Below are 20,434 nucleotides of genomic sequence, written 5' to 3'. Positions count from 1 at the left end.
CATAACAACCAATGCAATTTTTTCTTAAAAAAAAAATGCAATTTGGATGAATAACTAAGATATTGAGCTCAAGTACGTTAATGAGCTCCAATTAGAACGAATTGTTCGGGAGAACCTGATTTCAATTCCTAGCGAGAATAATTCTTAATCAAACTTTACTTACTTTATGGCCGAACTATGAATTATCGAGACCTCCTTTATTAGGAACCGGAGAATTAACATCATAATGATATTTGGATGGACGAATCCAAAGAAAAGTTTAACCTCAAAGTTTATTATAATTGATTTTCTTTGTAGAAATTATTCTGATTAACTTAAAACCGAGATTTTTATTCTAATTAAAACACATATTTACATAACTATATTTAAACATAAATAATTTAAACTCACATCTATCTAAAATTAATTTTTACTGCGTTAAATCCAAATAAAGATCGACACTCAACTTGTTAGCAAAACTCTTTCAAAGTCAATGAATGCATGTTAATCAATAGATCCACAACAAGAAGTCAACAATCCACAGTTGAACATTTGGTTCATTCCAAACAAGTCCCTACTTTTGTTGGAGTTGAAATTGAACACCATTAATTCTTTCCACACCAAAAACAAACTTAAAAATAATGAGACTCGGTGTGAGGGAGTGTGTTTTACCTTCTAAATGTACCTTTCTTCCAATGAAAAGTCATCAATTAAACACACTATTCTCCAAGTCTCAAGTTTATAAACCAATACATTTATGAATTTTTAGCAACATGCCAACTTGAAAGTACAAATAGCTATTTTCTTATCTTATTATACTTAGCTATCTTCATAGTTGTGTAACTCTTTATTATACGCCTCTATAGAATATTCTAGTTAGTATCTTAATACACAATCATAGGAAATAAATAATTAAGTGTGATAACCTCGTAGAAGCCGGCACTCAGCATGATATTTATTAATACTAAGATAAGATATTATTTTAATGTGTTACATATATTTTTTTGGATTTCATAATCGAGTGAGAATCTTATTTGAAGAATCTTAAAAGAGAGTTTTATAAAATATTTTTTTTAATATTGTGAAAGTACAAATGTAGGACAAAGAATATGGATGTTGTGAGAGATGATATTTAAGCCTATCACTAATGTTATTTAAATACATTTCTAATAAAAATTCAACAAAAATACACTTTTAATTTTTTAAATATTTTTTGTATGTTTCGATAACCATGCTATGAGTAAAGAGAATAAAATATCGTATTTTTGTCTAGCATGTTGATATAACATTGCTCTTAAGCCTATTATTGTGAAAACTCCTATCAAATTAAAATTTGAATGAGTATGATAAAATTGAGTTGATAAAAATGGAGTCGCCTAAAATTTTAAATGGGATTTCTTAAAAATATACAATTAAATATGCTCTTCATAGTTGGTATTAGGATTTTTAAAAATGATCCGAGATGAAACATATTAATAATGATTAACCTTTATATAACGGATTTGGGTTTCCCACGGTTACATCAGGGTGCTGTAACTGATCTAGGAAGTCCGATCTTTTATCGGTAACTGAGATTATTTTGCTTTATAAAACTGTATTTTAAATCTGAATAGTCCAATCTTAAATCAACGATCATGATTAATCATAACATGAAACTACGTCATCATTTGACAGCGGTGAATCCAAATCCCTTATAAGTACATCAAACTAACGTGCTAAAATTCTCATTCACTTTTGAGCTAAAAGTCAAACAAAGTAGTTGGCTTTGTGCTCAAAAAAAACATTATAGAAAACTTGATGTCAAATACACATTAAAAGGTCATACTCATACACAATATCTCAACCCAAATCCAATACAATATTTTCATAGCCCTGCCCTGTCCAATCCAACACACAATCATGAATCTAGAGCTCCCAACACCATCAACCAATGAACCTCCCCAACAAAAATTCTCTCTTCCAGTTGATTCAGAAAACAAATCAACAGTCTTCAAAATACACTCAATAGCCAAACCTCACATGCTAGCATTCCATCTATCATGGTTCTCATTCTTTGCATGTTTTGTTTCAAGTTTTGCAGCAGCACCACTTGTTCCTATAATCCGCGACAACCTTAATCTAACAGCAACAGACATAGGAAATGCCGGTGTTGCATCTGTTTCTGGTGCTGTTTTTGCAAGAATTGCAATGGGAACAGCTTGTGATTTAGTTGGACCTCGTCTTGCTTCGGCTTCTCTTATTCTCTTAACTTCACCGGCTGTTTATTGTACTTCAATTATCAATTCTGCTACTAGTTTTCTTCTTGTAAGGTTCTTCACTGGTTTTTCTATAGCCACTTTTGTTTCTACTCAGTTTTGGATGAGTTCTATGTTTTCTACTACTGTTGTTGGCAGAGCAAATGGTTTTTCAGGTATTTTTTTTAACTTAATTTCACTTTTGAACCACTAAAAATCTCGATTTTGCAGTTTTGGTCTCATATTTTTGTCAGCGATTTTGGCCTCTTATCCTTTTCTTCTTTGTAACTTGATAGTCCCTTCCTATTTTTCCCCGAATTTATATTTAAGTGAGATCATTTATTGACGTGAAACTAAGTTTTCATTAGCCAACGTGATTTTTTAAAATTATAAATGAAAACTCGAAAAATCAGTCTATGCACATGAGAGTAAATGTAAACTTGGGAGCTAAAAGTATATTTAAACTTTTTTTTTTTTAAATTTAATTTAATTATTTTTCTAAAAAAAATAAATATATTTTTCAGGTGGTTGGGGTAACCTTGGTGGAGGAGCTACACAACTCATCATGCCACTTGTATTTTCACTCATTCAAGATAATATTGGTTCAACAAAATTCACTGCATGGAGAATTGCATTTTTCATACCAGCTTTGTTACAATCTTTGACAGCATTTTCAATTTTAATATTTGGTCAAGATTTACCAGATGGAAATTTTCATGGTTTAAAAAAATCAGGTGAAAAAGCCAAAGATGAATTTTCAAAAGTACTTTATCATGGTGTGTTAAATTATAGAGGTTGGATTTTAGCTTTAACTTATGGTTATTGTTTTGGTGTGGAGTTGACCGTTGACAATATCATAGCTGAATATTTTTATGACAAGTTTAACCTTAAACTTCATACTGCTGGAATTATTGCTGCAAGTTTTGGTTTGGCTAATGCTTTTTCTAGACCTGGAGGAGGTTTAATTTCTGATTTAATGGCTAAGAGATTTGGAATGAGGGGTAGATTATGGTGTTTGTGGATTTGTCAAACTTTGGCTGGTGTTTTTTGTGTGATTTTGGGACTTGTTGGAAGTTTAAGTGTTTCTATTGTTGTTATGATTATATTCTCTGTTTTTGTTCAAGCTGCTTGTGGAATGACTTTTGGGATTGTTCCTTTTGTCTCAAGAAGGTATGTTTCTTCATTCTTTACATATTTCGCCTATGTTTGGTATCACAGTGGATATAGTCTATAGAATTATAGTAATGCATCGTGATTTGACAGAAGTTACACTCTATACCTTCGGGTAAGTCACGGTGATCACCATGATTTTGGTGTATCATAATAAATATAGGCATTTGGATCATTTAGTTTAGTGTGTGTTTTATTATACATAACAAAAATTGATTTTATGAAATTAATTCCACCTTTTGTAAAAAATAATAATAATTTCACCTAAAATGAGTTAAAGATGGAATGATTTACGTTAGAATATAATGTATTTATGTAAAATCAATTGTATAGGCAAAAATTCTAAATTCTAACTTAAAGTTAGAATTAAATTTTAGAGTTAAAATCAATTTTAGTCAAGAATATTTAATCAAACATGACAAAATAAATTCGACACTTATGAAAAATTAAAAGACTATGCATATTTTTGTCGCTTTGACTTAATGAATGAACATCAAATAATTGGGAAAAAGATTTTACTATTTCATTTTTATTAAAATAGATGGTAATTTGTCTCTTGAAATTATATAATACATGTCAAGCTACCATTCAAATATTCAATCAATATTTAGTTTATTTTAATCAATAGAAGTTTACCACTTTTAATAAAATATATTTTTCTAAACCTGCAAATTCAAAGTTCCCATTATATTGTCAAGGAGGACATGTCCACGATCAAAATGATATTAAGTATTAACCACTTTACAAGTTACAAAGTAGAAGAAAAAAAAATCCAAAAAATCAGCTAATGTAGGCCTGTTTACTTTTTAAAAATATTTTTTATTTTAATTTTTTTAAATTTGTGTTCATTTTACTTGTTAGCAAAGAAATAATAGATTTATGAAGCAAACAATTGTGTGTTTTTGTTTTTATTAAATCAATAGAAATATTAAAAAATTCATTAGTTTTTGAAATGCATTTCTCTATTAATAAGTTAAAATAACCATATATAATCAATCTAGCTAAAATGTCGATGAGAATTATCTAAATATAATTAATTTGATCACATTTAAGCTCTAAATTAGTACTTTTTATTTGTCATATTGACCAAATTTACTCTAATATTTTTCTTCTTTGATTTTTTTTTTTTGACAAAAACAAACTTAACTCATTTCGTTTATCAACTAGTGTTCAATACAAGGAGGAATCGAATGAAAAACAGTGCGACTAGCCCAAGATTACTATAATATTTACTCTAATATTTTTCTTCTTTGAAAATATTAGAACTATTTTCCCTACATAAAAGAATTTTTGTTTTTAAATCCACCATAAAGATTAACTATTAATTAAAATCTCTGTTTTCACCCACAAATGATTCCCAAATCCAAAGCTAATAATCTCTAATCCCTAATCCTAAAATGCTCCCTCTCCTAAATATGTGCAATGCATCATATATACTATCCTACTTAACCAAAACTTGTAAGATACTCAAGTTTCTTCACAATAAGCAAAGTAAGACTAAAAAGAGTAGACATCACCGTATAACATGTCATTAAATTTTTTATGAACACTCCGGTACACTGTTAAGATGGATAATTCTGAAATGTTCAAAAATTAATAAATATTATTTGTGAATCTATCAGAATTATCCACCTTAGCAATGTACCAATACATATCTAAATAAGATGTGTATCAAAGAATTCGCCTAAATTTTTATTCTTAATTCTAACAAAATTTACATTAAAATATGCAATTTTCAGGTCCTTAGGGGTTATATCAGGAATGGCAGGAGGAGGAGGAAACGTTGGAGCAGTAATAACCCAACTAATATTCTTCAAAGGATCAAGATTTTCAAAAGAAAGAGGAATAACACTAATGGGTGCAATGATCATAATATGCACATTACCATTATTCTTAATTTATTTTCCACAATGGGGTGGCATGTTATTTGGTCCATCATCATTTAAAAATGTTTCAGAAGAAGATTATTACTTGTCTGAATGGAACTCAAAAGAAAGAGAAAAAGGGTCTCATCATGGTAGCTTGAAATTTGCTGATAATAGTAGAAGTGAAAGAGGTGGAAAATTGAATATTTCAACTAGGCCTTCTGAAGATACTACACCACCACAAAATGTTTGATTTTTTTTTTTCTTTGTAATTTTGTGTATGTTTGTTTATAGCACAATAAAGTTTCAATGTCGTTGTTTCTTACATATTCACATGGTTTGATGGAGTTTGCGGTTTCTTCACTCTCAAGTAACATACTTTCACTCTCTCTTTTTTGTAATGTTGTTGATATAGCAAAATTTTAAACTTTGCATGAACAAGAAAATGTATATTCCTTTATTTATATTAAGAAAAGTATTCCCCTAATTACATGTGACAAAATTTGACATATCAAATTTTTTTTTTGGGTAAAATATATTTTCGGTCCCTACTTTTGTAGCGAGTTTTGATTTTCGTCTCTGTAAAATAAAATCACTTGTTTTTGCCCCTATAAAATTTGTTATTGTTTTTTTAGTCCCTAATGGGCAAAATTTAATTTTAACTATCAACTATCAGCTAAAAGCTAGCTTATCAGCTATCAGCTATCTTATAGTTTAATTTTACCAAATTATGTTGTCCCAAATTTCTAACCCAATTGATAGCATCAAGAAACATAGTTGTCTTCCCCCTAACAGTAGGCATTTCGACCATGCACCAACTAATATAGGCTACAATAAAATCCCTGTGACTGCATCACAAACATTAACCAATACTTGTGATTCGCCTCCCTATGAAAACCGGCATCGATATTACATTTAACCAATTGCTGAACAGGGGTATTCCGATTGACCAAGGGCTACACGACCAACCAATTGTCGAGATTCATTTGTACGTACCTTCAATACCACCTATCTGTCGCTAAATTGTCTGCTGCACAACAGCCCCCAAACCTGGGGCAACCCAGCTGACCTTATACCAATCTCACATTTAAAGAACACCCGTCAATCATCCTCTTCGGCCTTCATATAAAGCGGACAAGTTAGAGGACATTGAATACGTCGATTTTAAAATCACATACACATCGGTAAGCATCCCCAATAGATTTGACACAGAAGATGAAAAACCTATGGAAGAGTGCGAACTCCATAAACATTTACCAATTACAATCACCTAGAACTTGGAGTTTTTCCACCTTCACAATATTTCACATAAACATATTATAGCAAGGTTTACACACCATTGTAATCCTCATTCCACACTAGAAAATCATATTGATCAGGACCATGTAGTGGCACTCACCCATCAACCATCAATTGATTGACTCGCAATTGGAACACACTGCTAATAAATGCTCCATTTGCAACCAAGGGTCACTCGTTACATGCACATTTGATTTCGAACCATCAGCAATTCACATTCACCAGTCACCACCTACACCTTTTCACCAGAACTTGTTTACTGTTCCAAATGCTATGACATGAAAAACTAAGATTATAACCAACACTTGCATCAAGATTCAAGGATTAAAACCAGGATTTCCCAAAAAAAACATAGGGATATTGTTTCTTACATATTCACATTGTTTGATTGAGTTTGCAGTTTCTTCACTCTTAAGTAACATACTTTCATCCTTTTTATTTGCAATATATATATAGTAACATTACTTAATCACATTGTAGTAGTAAACTTGATATAGCAAAACTTAAAAATTTGTATGAACAAGAAAATGTATATATCTCGATTTTTATTAAAGAAAATCTCCAAAGATTCGTCCAAGAGTATATAAGATCCTGCTAGTTAAATTTATAAATAGAACTAAATTGGTGTTACATACATCACACAAAAATCATGCATCCACTAATTATCTTGTAATGGTTTTTAAACTTCATATTTTTAGTATACCTTTTTGAAAATATGTTGTTTCAGAAAAATTGGAAAACACAGAAACACAATTGTGAAACGTGCAACCACATCAGATTTGACAGACATAACCTATTGAACGAGTTGAAATTTTGATTTGTGAAGCATCACAATTCCATTCAACATTGATAAACAAAACCTACATACAAAAATCCCACACAATATGCCATTATAAATTTATAGCAGGTCTTCAATCCAAGAAAACTTTAGAAAACATTGATTGCTTGCTTGCACCAAAACTAAACTAAATAGTAAATACTAGCATATTTAAAATATATTGACAAATCAAAATTGATTCAGCGCAACTCCAAAGTGACTGGAACACATGCTTCTTCAATTTTGTTGAAGAGAGTTGGCATGAACTAAGATCTTGTAGCAGGAAATCATCAAGATGGATATCTTATGCTAATATCTACATTGGAAACCATCAAACATATATCAAAATTTAGCGGTTGCAAGAGATGGAACATACAAATTGTGATTATATCTATTATATAAAAAAAGCTGATATAGTTATCAAGACAAGATGGAAATTATGAATGGAGTGGACACTGGATTCAGATTGAAAATTCAGCAGAAGACATTATTATTGACTCAAAAACCAAGACAGTTAACTAAAAAGGGAAATAGGAGGAAAAAGTAAAGATTCCCAAATAGATTTTAAACAAGGAGTAGTCCCTTTAGAGTATAAATAAGAGAGTTTTGCATAACCACAACTTCTGTAAGATTAACCAACAAAAATGCCTCAAACTGCTCTAAAATGCTAGTCTTCCAAATCAAATTTCAAAAAGAGTACACAGAAAGAAAGAAAAAAAAAAGACTAAGTTACAATAAGTGCCATGAAATCTAGAAGCTTTTCCATCAATTTCAATAAGCATTTAAAGGTCATCATTCTTTTCAACCTTCTAAATCTTGAAAATTTCAACTATTGCAAAGTTAAAAATCCTAAATTAAACATTGTTTTAGGGGAAAGACTAGAATATTTTAGTTTAGTACAAAGGGCCAATCCCAATTAGGCATTGTTTTGAGAAAATAACTAGACAAATTTTTTTTGGATATATTGCAGTTATGGTTTACGTATATCCGCCACGATATAAAAATAGAAGGCACATAACTTTAATCGTAAGACAGATAAAAACAAGATAGTGAGGGTTTCCAGGATAGGATAGTAACAAGATAGGATATAAAACAGGATAAGGATAGGATAGGATAACAGCAAGATAACAGTTATACTCAGTTATCATATCCTATGTTTGGTGCACACAGGATAACAAACATAATGTTATTTTCGGATTTAAAAAACAGTTAAAAATTAATTTTTACAGCCACCGAAGAGATTACTGGGTTGAGTCGCGAACTAGGTCGCTTTCTTTAAGACGTTTCGTGGCACTGCCCAAAATTGTGCAAGCAGACTATCAACCACGCCGTCCCCAGGATAAAACAGTCCAGTTACAACTGTATACCGATATGCTACTGCACGGTAGAAATCGGTCAAAGAATACACCTTCTTGAATGGTACTACAATACCACTCGAATTGATGCTACGACATCAATCTATGATTCATCGGTGATTCAGTGGTACTACAATACCACTCAAATTGATGTTGCGACATCAATCTATGAATCAACGGTACTACGATACCACATGTGGTACTACAATACCACATGTATTGATGATACTACAATATCAATCAATATAATGACAATAAGGCCATTCCAATATGGTACTAAAACCATTCTCAAATCAAAGGGATAATGATACTAAGATCATTCTTTATTTGAAGGAACTAGTGATACTTTGATCACTCTCAAACCAATTAACACTAATAATAATATTATTAGTATCATATATAATACATAGAATAAACATTGTTTTTCTATAAAACAATTACGAATGCAAATCTTTCTAATAAAGAAAATAAAGAAACAATATAAACTATATTTTCATTAATCCAAAGTCATATAGAGGACAGATTATGAACTATAAACAAATAGAAAATTATATTCAACTTATATAATATCAAGTTATTCAATTTCCTCTATATATGATTCATCGACCCACCGCCAAGTTAGACTTATATAATGAATTATCACAACAAATAACAATATAAATTAATAACTTCAAGCTATCACCAATCTAAGTATATACTATACATATTCCTAACCAATTAAACAGATTAAGAATTTAGCTTCAAAGTAATGAACATGATCATTTATCAATGGCCAACATATCTAATAATAATAGTCATATAAGCATAATTCTTATAATAACAAAGTTGTGTTACCTGATCATGTTCTTAAGACATAATGGCACTAGATGCCTCGTCAACGAATTGGATGTTTAATCCTCTGAATCTACCAAATGGTTTTAGCAAGGGAAATCAATACAATTGAGTATATGAGAATGCTAAGCTGATTATAATGGTGGCTTAGCAACTGGTTTTTTTTCTTTCTTGTTAGCAATTAGCAACCCAATTCAAAAAATAGATTAAATTATATCTCTATACTTGGCAGCAACCAATACACCATATATTCCGTAGCCATGCTTGTATCTCATTTTCTATATATTTCAAGGAATCTACTCCTTCTTCAATGATATATTGGTATCGACTAAAAAAAGAACATTGAAAACTATGGTAGGTAGTCTTAGTGTAGCCATAAAATAGAGTTATTCTCCCATCAACTTAACCGTTACAAATTAATGGAAAATAAATCACAATAAATCAAATAAATAATTGTGAGACTTAATAAATTTATTTCCTCAAAATACACACTAGTATGTTCCAGTACCCGATATGAGACTCAATTTTATTTTCAATTCACACACCAATGTGAATTTTGTTCCAACACATGATAACTATTATATTTTGTTTTTAATACAAACTTGCTCATAATAATATGATAAGATATATAACATATTTAATTGACAAAATTACTCTTGTAAAACAATTATTATTTTTTAAAAATTATTTTGTAATACTTTGAATTTTATAAATAAAAAATATAAATAAGTAATCAAATAACTTTATATAATTTAAAATAAAAATCATGAGAAAATAATCAAGTTTAATTTTTTATATGAATCATGATCAAATAAATAACTCAATAATATATACATGTTAGATAAGTCAAATAAATATATGATATATCTCATACGTAAATAATAAAACTACTATTGCAAAAGAATTATATTTAATTTTTAAAATTTAAATTAATATCCCTATTTGTCAATTTTTTAATAATCATTTTACTTTAAAATATTGTAATTTTAGTAAAATTTTGATTTTTTAGAATATATAAATTACAAAATTATCCATGTGAGAAAATCACATATATATATTTAAAAATTAATTATTTTATTATTTATATTTTATTAATTTTATTTTATGTATTTTAAAATATATTTTATCAAATAAATCAGTAATTTTTTTTTCTTCTTATCCTATCCTGCTGGTAACCCAGCTCAAATTCAGGATAAAAATTATAACTAGAGAGACAGGATATGATAAGCTTCAGGATTAACTTATCATATCCTGCTGTATCATCAAACACTGGATTGCGGCAGAATATGATACAATTATCCTATCCTGTCTCTTATCCTGTGCATCAAACGGGCCCTAAGGAGATCCATCTAGGTCAAATTTAAGTTGGCATTTGACAGAGCCCTTTGATATATTTGTTAATCTTTTGATAGAATGGTACTTGTTTGTTCCTTATTGTTGTGAATTCGTCTTAAAAGTCACACCAATAAAAGAACTTGATGTGTGGAGCAATAGAACGGCAACCAATGATTATGCGGAATAAGCAATAATAATAACCGATAAACAAGATAAAGGAGAAGAAAGAACACGATAATTTGTTTACCCAGTTCGGTCCAATAATGACCTAGTCTGGGGGAGAGAGCAGCCCCTCCGTTCCACTATATCAAACGAGTAACTTTACAAAGAAATTTCCAATTTGGTTACAAGAATTAATCCTAATTCTACCCAAATCCCGAATCTCTTCCCGTGGCCAAGAGACTCAATTTGATAAGTGTTTCCAAGGTGTACCACAAAGATAGTTCTCCCACCCTAGAGTTATACCAAGAGAAAACTTTATTTCCTCTCTAAAACCCTAGCCCTTGTGTGGTGGCAAACCCTAATCCTTGCCTCTACATTGTTGCTCCCTTTCTCTCTCTCTGTTTTTCTATGAATAAAACACTCCCTATTTATAGAAACATAATATGCCAAAAATTAGTAACAAATCTGTTTTAAAATAAAACAAATCCAAGTCAAAGTATCTTCCAAGAAAATATATTTTTTTCCCAAAAAATCTTCAAAACATCAAAGATGCAAAAAGATTCAACAAAGATTTTTCTGACTTCTTGTAACTGAGATTTCAAGGCATATCCAACAATTCTCCACCTTGCCTTTAAATCGATGGTGATCCCATATCAACCACCGTGCTGCTCTCTCCATCTTGAATCTTCTATTCAAGATCACCGGATTGTACCTCCCTCTTCATCCTCGGAATGCCTTCCGCTCTCATGAAGATCCTGCATCCCACTACCATAGGATTTTAGGTAGCCCCACAAGATTCACCGCACCCTCTTCAGACTCCGAAGTGGTCAACTCCGTACCTCCCTGAAGAAACGCTTGTTCCCCACTATCATCGGCATTTTAGATAGCTCAACAAGCTCCACCATCCCTCTTCAGCCCCCGGATTGTGCCTTTTCCGTCCTCCTGAAGAATCGCTTGCCTATGACTATCCATGGATTTTTGCGATAGCCCTACAAGCCTTCACCACTCTTCGACCCCGGAATGCCTTCCGTACTCTCGAAGTTTTGCTTGGCTCCAAACCAACCTTGGAATTTTAGGTGGTTTCACAAGCTGCAACATCAAACTCTCCTTGTATCCAACTACCTCCAGCAGTCTCACAAGTTACCAAGTCTGATCACCTGTTGCTTTCAATTGCCTCCATGAAGATCCTCTCAAGGTCTTGCACTTCTTCAGCCACAATTGAAACATAATCCACAAGGTCTCCATGGTCATCCCCTTTGGTTCAACAATACCACTCTCTTCCCTATCTCCGATTAGATAGCCAAGAGCTAATGTTGACTGTCTACCACTATTGGAAGACTCCACCTCAAACCGAGTTTCCACCAAAGTATACCCACCATGATCTCCACCTTGTAAAACGCAAGGCCTATTCAACTCCTCTGAAACATACTTCAAGCTATTGTTAGTCTCCAACAATTCCAGTTCAGTTCAACACCTAGTAAACCTTGTTCACTAGTCCAACTAAACTCATGTCACTAACAGGTCCACCCGAAGTCCCACAACTCAACCACATTATGAGAGTCACCACTAGTTATAGATGCATGACCAACTATCTTTGCATCTAAGTTCAGAAACATACCTCACATCGTGTAAAGAAACTCACGATTGTCAAACTTCGTAAGACAAACTGAACCCATACCTTGAACCTTCAAGCTTTCCGTCTTCAAGATGAACAACTCCACACCTTCAACTAACTCTAGAGTCTCAAAGTATTCATTCTTTGAACACATGTGATAGGAGCATCAAAAGTCCATGACCCAAATACTCCACCGGTTCTCAACTTCCACTAGCACCTCTACAAAATAATAAAGTTGTTTAAGAAGTAACCCAAGTATTCTTAGCACCGCCTCTCCAGGCTGATGTTGAGTATTATTACCACCGCCTCTCCAGGCCGACCTTCTTCGCGATCTCCATTAACCTTTTATCTTCGAGGCACCGGATAACAACACTCCATGTTTTATCCATCATCCCGAACATTAAAATTGCTTCCATCTTCACTTTCCACAATTCCAAATTGCTTTTGGAAAGTCCCTCGATATCCGACTTAAAACCCATGGTGCTCACTTCAAATTGTTCCGATTGCCCCACGGTGGGCGCCAATTGTTGTGAATTCGTCTTAAAAGTCACACCAATAAAAGAACTTGATGTGTGGAGCAATAGAACGACAACCAATGATTATGCGGAATAAGCAATAATAATAACCGATAAACAAGATAAAGGAGAAGAAAGAACACGATAATTTGTTTACCCAGTTCGGTCCAATAATGACCTAGTCTGGGGGAGAGAGCAGCCCCTCCGTTCCACTATATCAAACGAGTAACTTTACAAAGAAATTTCCAATTGGGTTACAAGAATTAATCCTAATTCTACCCAAATCCCGAATCTCTTCCCGTGGCCAAGAGACTCAATTTGATAAGTGTTTCCCAAGGTGTACCACAAAGATAGTTCTCCCACCCTAGAGTTATACCAAGAGAAAACTTTATTTCCTCTCTAAAACCCTAGCCCTTGTGTGGTGGCAAACCCTAATCCTTGCCTCTACATTGTTGCTCCCTTTCTCTCTCTCTGTTTTTCTATGAATAAAGCACTCCCTATTTATAGAAACATAATATGCCAAAAATTAGTAACAAATCTGTTTTAAAATAAAACAAATCTAAGTCAAAGTATCTTCCAAGAAAATATATTTTTTTCCCAAAAAATCTTCAAAACATCAAAGATGCAAAAAGATTCAACAAAGATTTTTCTGACTTCTTGTGACTGAGATTTCAAGGCATATCCAAAACTTATGTCCATTGAAATATCAACAAAAATAAGCTCATCTTCAAATCCATGATATCCTTCTATGTGAATATAGGTCGGTGGGATTTGAGACATTTAGCAATTGGTGTTTGTTGAGTGTGGCTCCCATGTTCTTAAAGGTGATGTGATGGTTCCTCCTACCAGCAACATGGGACAAGATAACTCAAAAACATGTGTTTATAGAATAATACATACATATGTGTACATAGACACACACAACAAAGATTGAATGAATTAAACTTGAGAGTTCAACAAACCTTGTTGCTCAGGATTATGAGAACCCGAAGAATACGACATTTCTCAAGCACGTTGATAAGAAGATTCGAGTTGAAACACGGAAGAATGAACTTCAGATGATGTAAATTACGAAATTCTGGATAATCATTCTAACTACACAAATTCAACACAACTTTAGGGTAAGTTTTGCCATGTGTCAATCACACAATGCAGCAGAAGAAATCCTAGCTGGACAAAATGACAAAAACTTTGCTTCTTTTGGCCACCGGTTTGAATTTCTTTTCCCTCCCAACAGTCCAATCCGTTTCGGCCCAAACAACCCCGGTCTGTTTTGTTTTAAAAAAATATTAAAAGCAATTAAACAGATGAATGGATGACCCGTCGTTTTCATTGTTCTGCGTTGCAGAAGTTCTCTTCTACTTTTGGCTAACAAACTTGAAACCGTTTTTTTACCAAAATATATCAATTACTTATCGGTGCAACATCTTCTTCTCACTCTGTCTTGGCTAGAGAAATTTCAATTCTAACCCTTACCTCTATTCAAATCCTTCTCCAATTTCTCCAAAATTGAAAAATATACCTAAAGGGAGAAAAAAAATCAATTAGGTGGCTCTAGTGTTGGTCAGTGTCAAAGGAGATTTCAAATAAATAGGGTTGGGAATAGGCCAGGCGGCCTACAGGGGCCTTCGGCCTGGCCTATATAAGCCTGGCCTGGCCTGGCCTGGTTATTAAAAATGCCAGGCTTAGGCTTTGAAAACGGCCTGTTTACATAAATAGGCCAGGCTTAGGCTTCTAAAAAGGCTTACGAAGCCTGATAGGCCGGCCTGTTTATAATAATTATTATTTATATAATATTATTATTTATATCTTATAAAAAAAATATTATTTATATAAATATTATTAGCTTTTAATTATTGCGACTTTTCGTAATCGTATTTGTTATTTGATTAGTTTTTAATTATTGTGTTAATTATATTATTAGCTTTTTCTTAATGTTGTAGAAATTATAAAAATTTAAATGTGAACTTTTTAAGGCCTGTTTAGCCTATTTAAAAAAACTATATAGAGAAGTTTTAATGTAACACAGGCTTTTAAACAGGCTACAAGGCCAGGCCAGGCTTTTAAAAGGCTCAGGCCAGGCCAAAAAAAATATCATTTGATAGGCCACATGTCAGGCTTAGGCCTGAAAAAAAATCGTAGGCCAGGCTCAGGCCTGTCAAGGCCTGGCCTGGCCTGGCCTGTCCCAACCCTACAAATAAATAAAGATTGGGTAATTAGGTTAGTGTTAAGATTGTCAAATAAAATCCAACAAGGATTTGATACTTTAATTATTTTATTGGATACCGTATTTTTTATTTTAAAAAAATAATATATTCATTTATCTAAATTGATAGAGTATATATTAGATACAAACACAAATTACCAACAATGAATTGATAGAGTCTTGGTCCCCTTAATTATGTGGTCAGAGGTTCGACTTTTGGTTCATGCATATGAAAAAAATTCGGTTGGAAGAAGAAAATTCATCTTGTGTGCCCCACAACTTCCCGACGAAGATTAATAATGACCTAATACACATATTCACCAAAACGAGAAATCAAAAAACACTGCACTGAGGTGGTAAGAAATCAAGAAAAGTCGATTAAAACATATATATTCTACGCGAAAACCACTTATTTATGTTAAATGAGAGAAAAAAAGTCAGAAAATGACTCAAAACTACCCTTTTCTGATGATAAAAAAAACAAAAAAAAAAAAGAAAAGAGAGGAGAAACATAATGAGAAGAGGCAGCTTATCTCATTACTTTGCAACTTTTTATTATGGTTTGGAAGAAAAATAATTATGTATTTGGATAATGAATAGTTGAAACACTGCTTAGTTCACAACACCTATTTAAAGCAATGATCAGAAGTTAACTTCTCCACTAGTATTTTCCATAGACCAATTTTGGAAAAACTATACTACAACTTTTTTTCTCTATATATCAAATCTGAAATCTTGTAGCTAGCTAGAGATGGGTCTTTGTTGGCAAAAATCAATTCATGGTTCTTAAAAGAAAAATGGAGAAATTGAGTGAAAGGGTCCTCACAATGACCCTTCACACTCTCCACCTTCAAGATATTGCATAAGCTTAACCATTGACTTTCTCTGATCAGTAATCACATGGAGAATATGGAGAATCATAAGAAGCTAGTTATTAAAGGAGAATTAATTAGTGCATGTTTAGATTTACAGCGAGTTTGGCATATCATGGTGTCACAATGATTTCATCAAACTTACTGTGGTCTAGGAAGAGAAACTTTGGCTATAGCTTGGTAAACCGGCAAGTCACAAAAAGGCGATGGACCGTATTAGAGGTCCTTATAGCTATATGTTTGTAAGTTTGTATGTATGATTCTGTTATAGTTCTTCTTGGAGTACAATATATATTGTAATAAACAAAGATGTTTGTTCCTTTGACAAATTACCAACTTGTGATGTTTCTTCCTATGTGTTTATGTTTTCTATGTTATGTTGGATTCAGATTCCATGTATTATATGCGTGATGTTGTCATTGATTTTGATCGTCTGAACTCAAATCAATAGTGTTAATTATATAAAGATGATTTGATAAAGGTATAATTTTACGCCTACTAATCCCAACTCAATGACCCAGTAACTATGAATCCGAGCTGTTGTGCGGCCTTAATTTAAGGCCGCAAGTAATGTATTTTTCTTATAGTGCTTACAAACAATAAAAGAAATAGAATAATGTTATAGTTCCTTAAAAGTTTAGGATTGTACATATTATGCACAAGTTGATTATATGATTTCAAGATCAGATATGTTAAATTTTTTAGTACAGCTCAAAGTAAATAAAGTAATGCAAATCTTAAGTAGATGAATATAGAACTTGTATACAATTTTGTAACTTTTTTTTCTTCCTTTTGTTGAGATTAAGAGACAACATTTTCTATTACAAACAAAACCCCTCAAGAAAATGACTCCAACAAGATCAAACTCTCACACACCACACATGTATACTTTTACAATACAATCCAATGGATCACTGGAAAAAATTGTCATTCTAATCAAACTATAATAACTCATGACTCCTTTAAGATGGATATTCAAATAGAAAACATATATAGAAAATGCATGAAGAATCAGAAACTGGTTGTGGATTGTTCGAAAGGAATTTAGCTCAGATCTATGCAGCACCGACACAAACATGAACATCAGACATGACACAAACACGAATACGCCGACACCAGTAATAATTTGAGAAGATGGAATAATTGAATTTAACCAATGTGTCGGTGTCTTGTTGGACATCAACCTCGCCTTCAGTAAGTAATGTCGGTGCTACATAGGCTCAGATTTTCCAAGCTCCCTTTCCATATTTTAAAAGCGAAACATATAACAATTCATTCCAAGTATCTGGTACACCGGGCAAGCACCAATGGCTGCAATCTTCATATAGAGAAGACAAGTTCTGCTTCATCGATGTCTTATAATCTTTACGGTACACAGAAGGATGTCCATCTTTTCTATAGTCTGTAAGTCTACTTATGTTCATATATACCACTTTGGTTTTCATATTTTGGATGACATGATCTAGCGCACGCATTTTTGAAGGATACTTTTGTAAGTAAGTTTCATTGTATATTGGCTCAGTTTCTTTGTGGCACTGTCCTCCTGAATTCCATTGTCCACCCCTACAAGGAATTAGAATTTATACATTAAGGTATATACCGAATGGATATGAATGAGGATATTGGACAGTTAGAATGTAAAATTTCGATACATAAAATTCCAGTTAGTACTTCAGCTAATTCTATAGTCCAAGATAGCAAAGAAACAAAATCAAGTCCGTATGCAGTTGTATCATGGAAGCTATGAAAGAGAGAACAATACCAGAAATGAGTAACCGAGTACCCTCGGAAGAAAACTTGTGTATGATTGGCATTAACTTTTCGGTCAACCCATTTAGCCCAAGTCGTTAAAGCCCTCATATAAGCATCCAAAGCTTTGAGTCTTGGATGCACATGGTTTCCTTCTTGATAATAATCTTCTCTGTAACAATATCAGAAACCTTAACTCGATATGCTGATTACGAGCGGAATATTAAAGAATATAAATAAAGAAGGCAAGAAGGCAAGTGAGATTAATATTGCTAGATTCATAAAGAATATAATAGCTATATTGATATTTATCGATTCTAAGGCAATGGTTTTAATTATCTCGATTCTAAGTAGGTAGACACTCGATCGTAGAAGTGCGGGTGTAGCTCTCGGAAAGACTAATTCATTGCATGGTAGAAAAGTAGGAAAGTCACTACTATGTTTCCGGAGACATGTGTGCAACATTGGCCGAATTCAATGTTTAACCGTTGTGTTCTTTTGAGTTTATCTTCTTACTTTAGAACCGGATATTCTATTCTAACGTTATCATCGAAAATATCAACTGAAGAAATGAACTCACCCTTTTGACGTTTTTTCGTGTGTCCACCAATGTCCGGTATTGAAGACTATAATATTCGCATCCTGATACCTTGTGGTTGTGTGATCCATCAAATCCAATCTTAATGTCTCAAATGAACCATTTTTGCCTTTGAAAGTTGATTCTCTAACAAGGAATGGCGAGGCAACAAAATCCACCGAACAATTATAATCCTGAAAAAACAAACCAAAATAAATTCTATTTTAAGATACCATTACAAGATTCTCGCACGCTTGACAAAATATTAGTATAGATTGAAAAACAGGAACCTTGCCTCGAATCTAAAAGCATATACACCTTTCTTTTTAAATTCTCTTTTCCCCGAAATTTCGAAAACTCGATTCTTGTTTCGGACACTTTGTTGAAGGATACAAACAAGGGACTCCCACATGTTCCTATTCAATGAATCTCCGACAAAAACCAACCTCTGCCCGCGTAACCTCTCCAGAAAATCAGTTGCATTCAAACTGATAGGTATCACATAACAGTAACATCAATAATTGTCTTCAAACCAAAATTTAGTCTAAAATACAAAACTTGCAATACCAATGCAACAATATTCAACTATATCATTTGTCACATTCTTATTCCAATTTCACATATTTGCAATAAAAATAAATAAAAAAACTCAAACCCTCTTGCACATTATTTGTCATAAATTTATAATAAATTTCAAATCTTTGGCTACTAACAAGTTTTGATCTCTTCTTTTTTAGTTTATAATGGAACTGAGGATCGAACCTAGGATCTCTAGCATTTGGCTATAAAAATAAATAAATAATAACATTTCATAGTTGCTAATAAAAAAACATTTAATCATATCCATACCTTGGAATGTCACATTTATTTGGCTTCCACTTCCATTTAACATATTCAAGATCAAGCCTCCCATTAAGGTAACAATTAAAATCTCTATCAATGAAGGGACAAGAACCTAAAGGATAATATGGCTTTGAATCATCTCTTACCCACTTTCCATCAAAGATATCACACTTTTCATATAAACCATCGTTCATTTTCTCCATTTGGTCATCACTATGAGTGAGTAAAGTTACATTTTTATCCCTAACCAAATCTCCTTCATTCCCTACCTCAATACTACTAGTATTTGCATTGTATAAAACATCATTAGTCACATTGTTATTCACATTACTCACATTTTTTTTATCATTAGGAATCGAACTCGGTATTCGAGAGTTTACAACACTGACACACTCTGTGCACCAACCACTTGCGCTAGACCCCGCCGGTGATACATTCCTCACATTATTAGGACTAAAACTATGTGTTCCTACTCCAACACTTGACACATTAACTTCACTAATTCTATTACCTACAACAACACTTCCTTCATCAATTCTCTTAAGAGAGTTCTCATAATCATTATTCTGAGGAAAACAAGAGTGATTAGTACTATTAACAGAAAAGGGGTATGAAACAAATGAAGAATTTATGTTAGAACTGTTGTCAACTGAAAGAAAGACTGAATTTTTAGGAACCTTGAGGGAATTACTAAGAAAGAAAAGAGAACATAAAAGGAAAGAAGCTCCAATACATAAGCTAAAACCAGAAAAAACTTTTCTTCTATGTGATAGAAATGGTTCTGAGAATGAGAATCTATTTGAATCCATTGTGAAAAAGTACATGCATGTAAATTTGAGGTTGAGTAGTAGAAGGAATCATGTGTGTTTCTTCAAGGTTCAGAGTACATTGTCCTTATTGAAGAAAGGTTAACATAGTTGTATAGTGTGACAACTGTTTCATTACAATGTCAAACAATTACACATGTGTTGCCAAAGTTAACCTCTTAAATTCCGTCAATAAATAAAAAG

At 32.5% G+C, this 20,434-nt stretch overlaps 3 protein-coding genes across 3 annotated transcripts; 1 reads left to right on the top strand and 2 right to left on the bottom strand.

The window, feature by feature from the left end:
* The first annotated feature begins 1,705 nt into the window (after positions 1 to 1,705).
* Positions 1,706 to 5,618, top strand: LOC123924457 (high affinity nitrate transporter 2.5). The gene is made up of 3 exons (XM_045977354.1): positions 1,706 to 2,389; positions 2,738 to 3,383; positions 5,123 to 5,618. The coding sequence occupies exons 1-3, from the start codon at positions 1,879 to 1,881 to the stop codon at positions 5,499 to 5,501; spliced, it is 1,536 nt and encodes a 511-aa protein (XP_045833310.1). The 5' UTR covers positions 1,706 to 1,878; the 3' UTR covers positions 5,502 to 5,618.
* A 5,267-nt stretch (positions 5,619 to 10,885) lies between these two features.
* LOC123922901 lies at positions 10,886 to 17,346 on the bottom strand. Its single transcript, XM_045975562.1, has 4 exons — positions 17,332 to 17,346; positions 14,140 to 14,268; positions 11,887 to 11,890; positions 10,886 to 10,980 (listed from the first exon to the last, which is right to left on the bottom strand). Exons 1-4 carry the CDS (start codon positions 17,344 to 17,346, stop codon positions 10,886 to 10,888), a joined length of 243 nt encoding a protein of 80 aa, XP_045831518.1.
* Positions 17,286 to 20,233, bottom strand: LOC123922900 (protein trichome birefringence-like 2). The gene is made up of 5 exons (XM_045975561.1): positions 19,431 to 20,233; positions 18,877 to 19,069; positions 18,585 to 18,775; positions 18,018 to 18,176; positions 17,286 to 17,818 (listed from the first exon to the last, which is right to left on the bottom strand). The coding sequence occupies exons 1-5, from the start codon at positions 20,231 to 20,233 to the stop codon at positions 17,476 to 17,478; spliced, it is 1,689 nt and encodes a 562-aa protein (XP_045831517.1). The 3' UTR covers positions 17,286 to 17,475.
* Between the last annotated feature and the right edge of the window lie 201 nt (positions 20,234 to 20,434).

The sequence above is a fragment of the Trifolium pratense genome, linkage group LG4 (genome assembly GCF_020283565.1).
Source record: "Trifolium pratense cultivar HEN17-A07 linkage group LG4, ARS_RC_1.1, whole genome shotgun sequence".
NCBI classification, from domain to species: domain Eukaryota; kingdom Viridiplantae; phylum Streptophyta; class Magnoliopsida; order Fabales; family Fabaceae; genus Trifolium; species Trifolium pratense.
Note: the sequence above shows the minus strand (reverse complement) of the source record. Positions and strands in the feature narration are given on the sequence as shown.

Coding starts and splice junctions, on each gene's coding strand:
- LOC123924457 (XM_045977354.1), top strand. CDS start 1,879: ATGAATCTAGAGCTCCCAACACCATCAACCAATGAACCTCCCCAACAA. Junction 2,390..2,737: donor CAGAGCAAATGGTTTTTCAG/GTATTTTTTTTA, acceptor TATATTTTTCAG/GTGGTTGGGGTAACCTTGGT. Junction 3,384..5,122: donor GTTCCTTTTGTCTCAAGAAG/GTATGTTTCTTC, acceptor TGCAATTTTCAG/GTCCTTAGGGGTTATATCAG.
- LOC123922900 (XM_045975561.1), bottom strand. CDS start 20,233: ATGGATTCAAATAGATTCTCATTCTCAGAACCATTTCTATCACATAGA. Junction 18,177..18,584: donor CACGAAAAAACGTCAAAAGG/GTGAGTTCATTT, acceptor ATATTGTTACAG/AGAAGATTATTATCAAGAAG. Junction 17,819..18,017: donor TACTCGGTTACTCATTTCTG/GTATTGTTCTCT, acceptor AATTCCTTGTAG/GGGTGGACAATGGAATTCAG.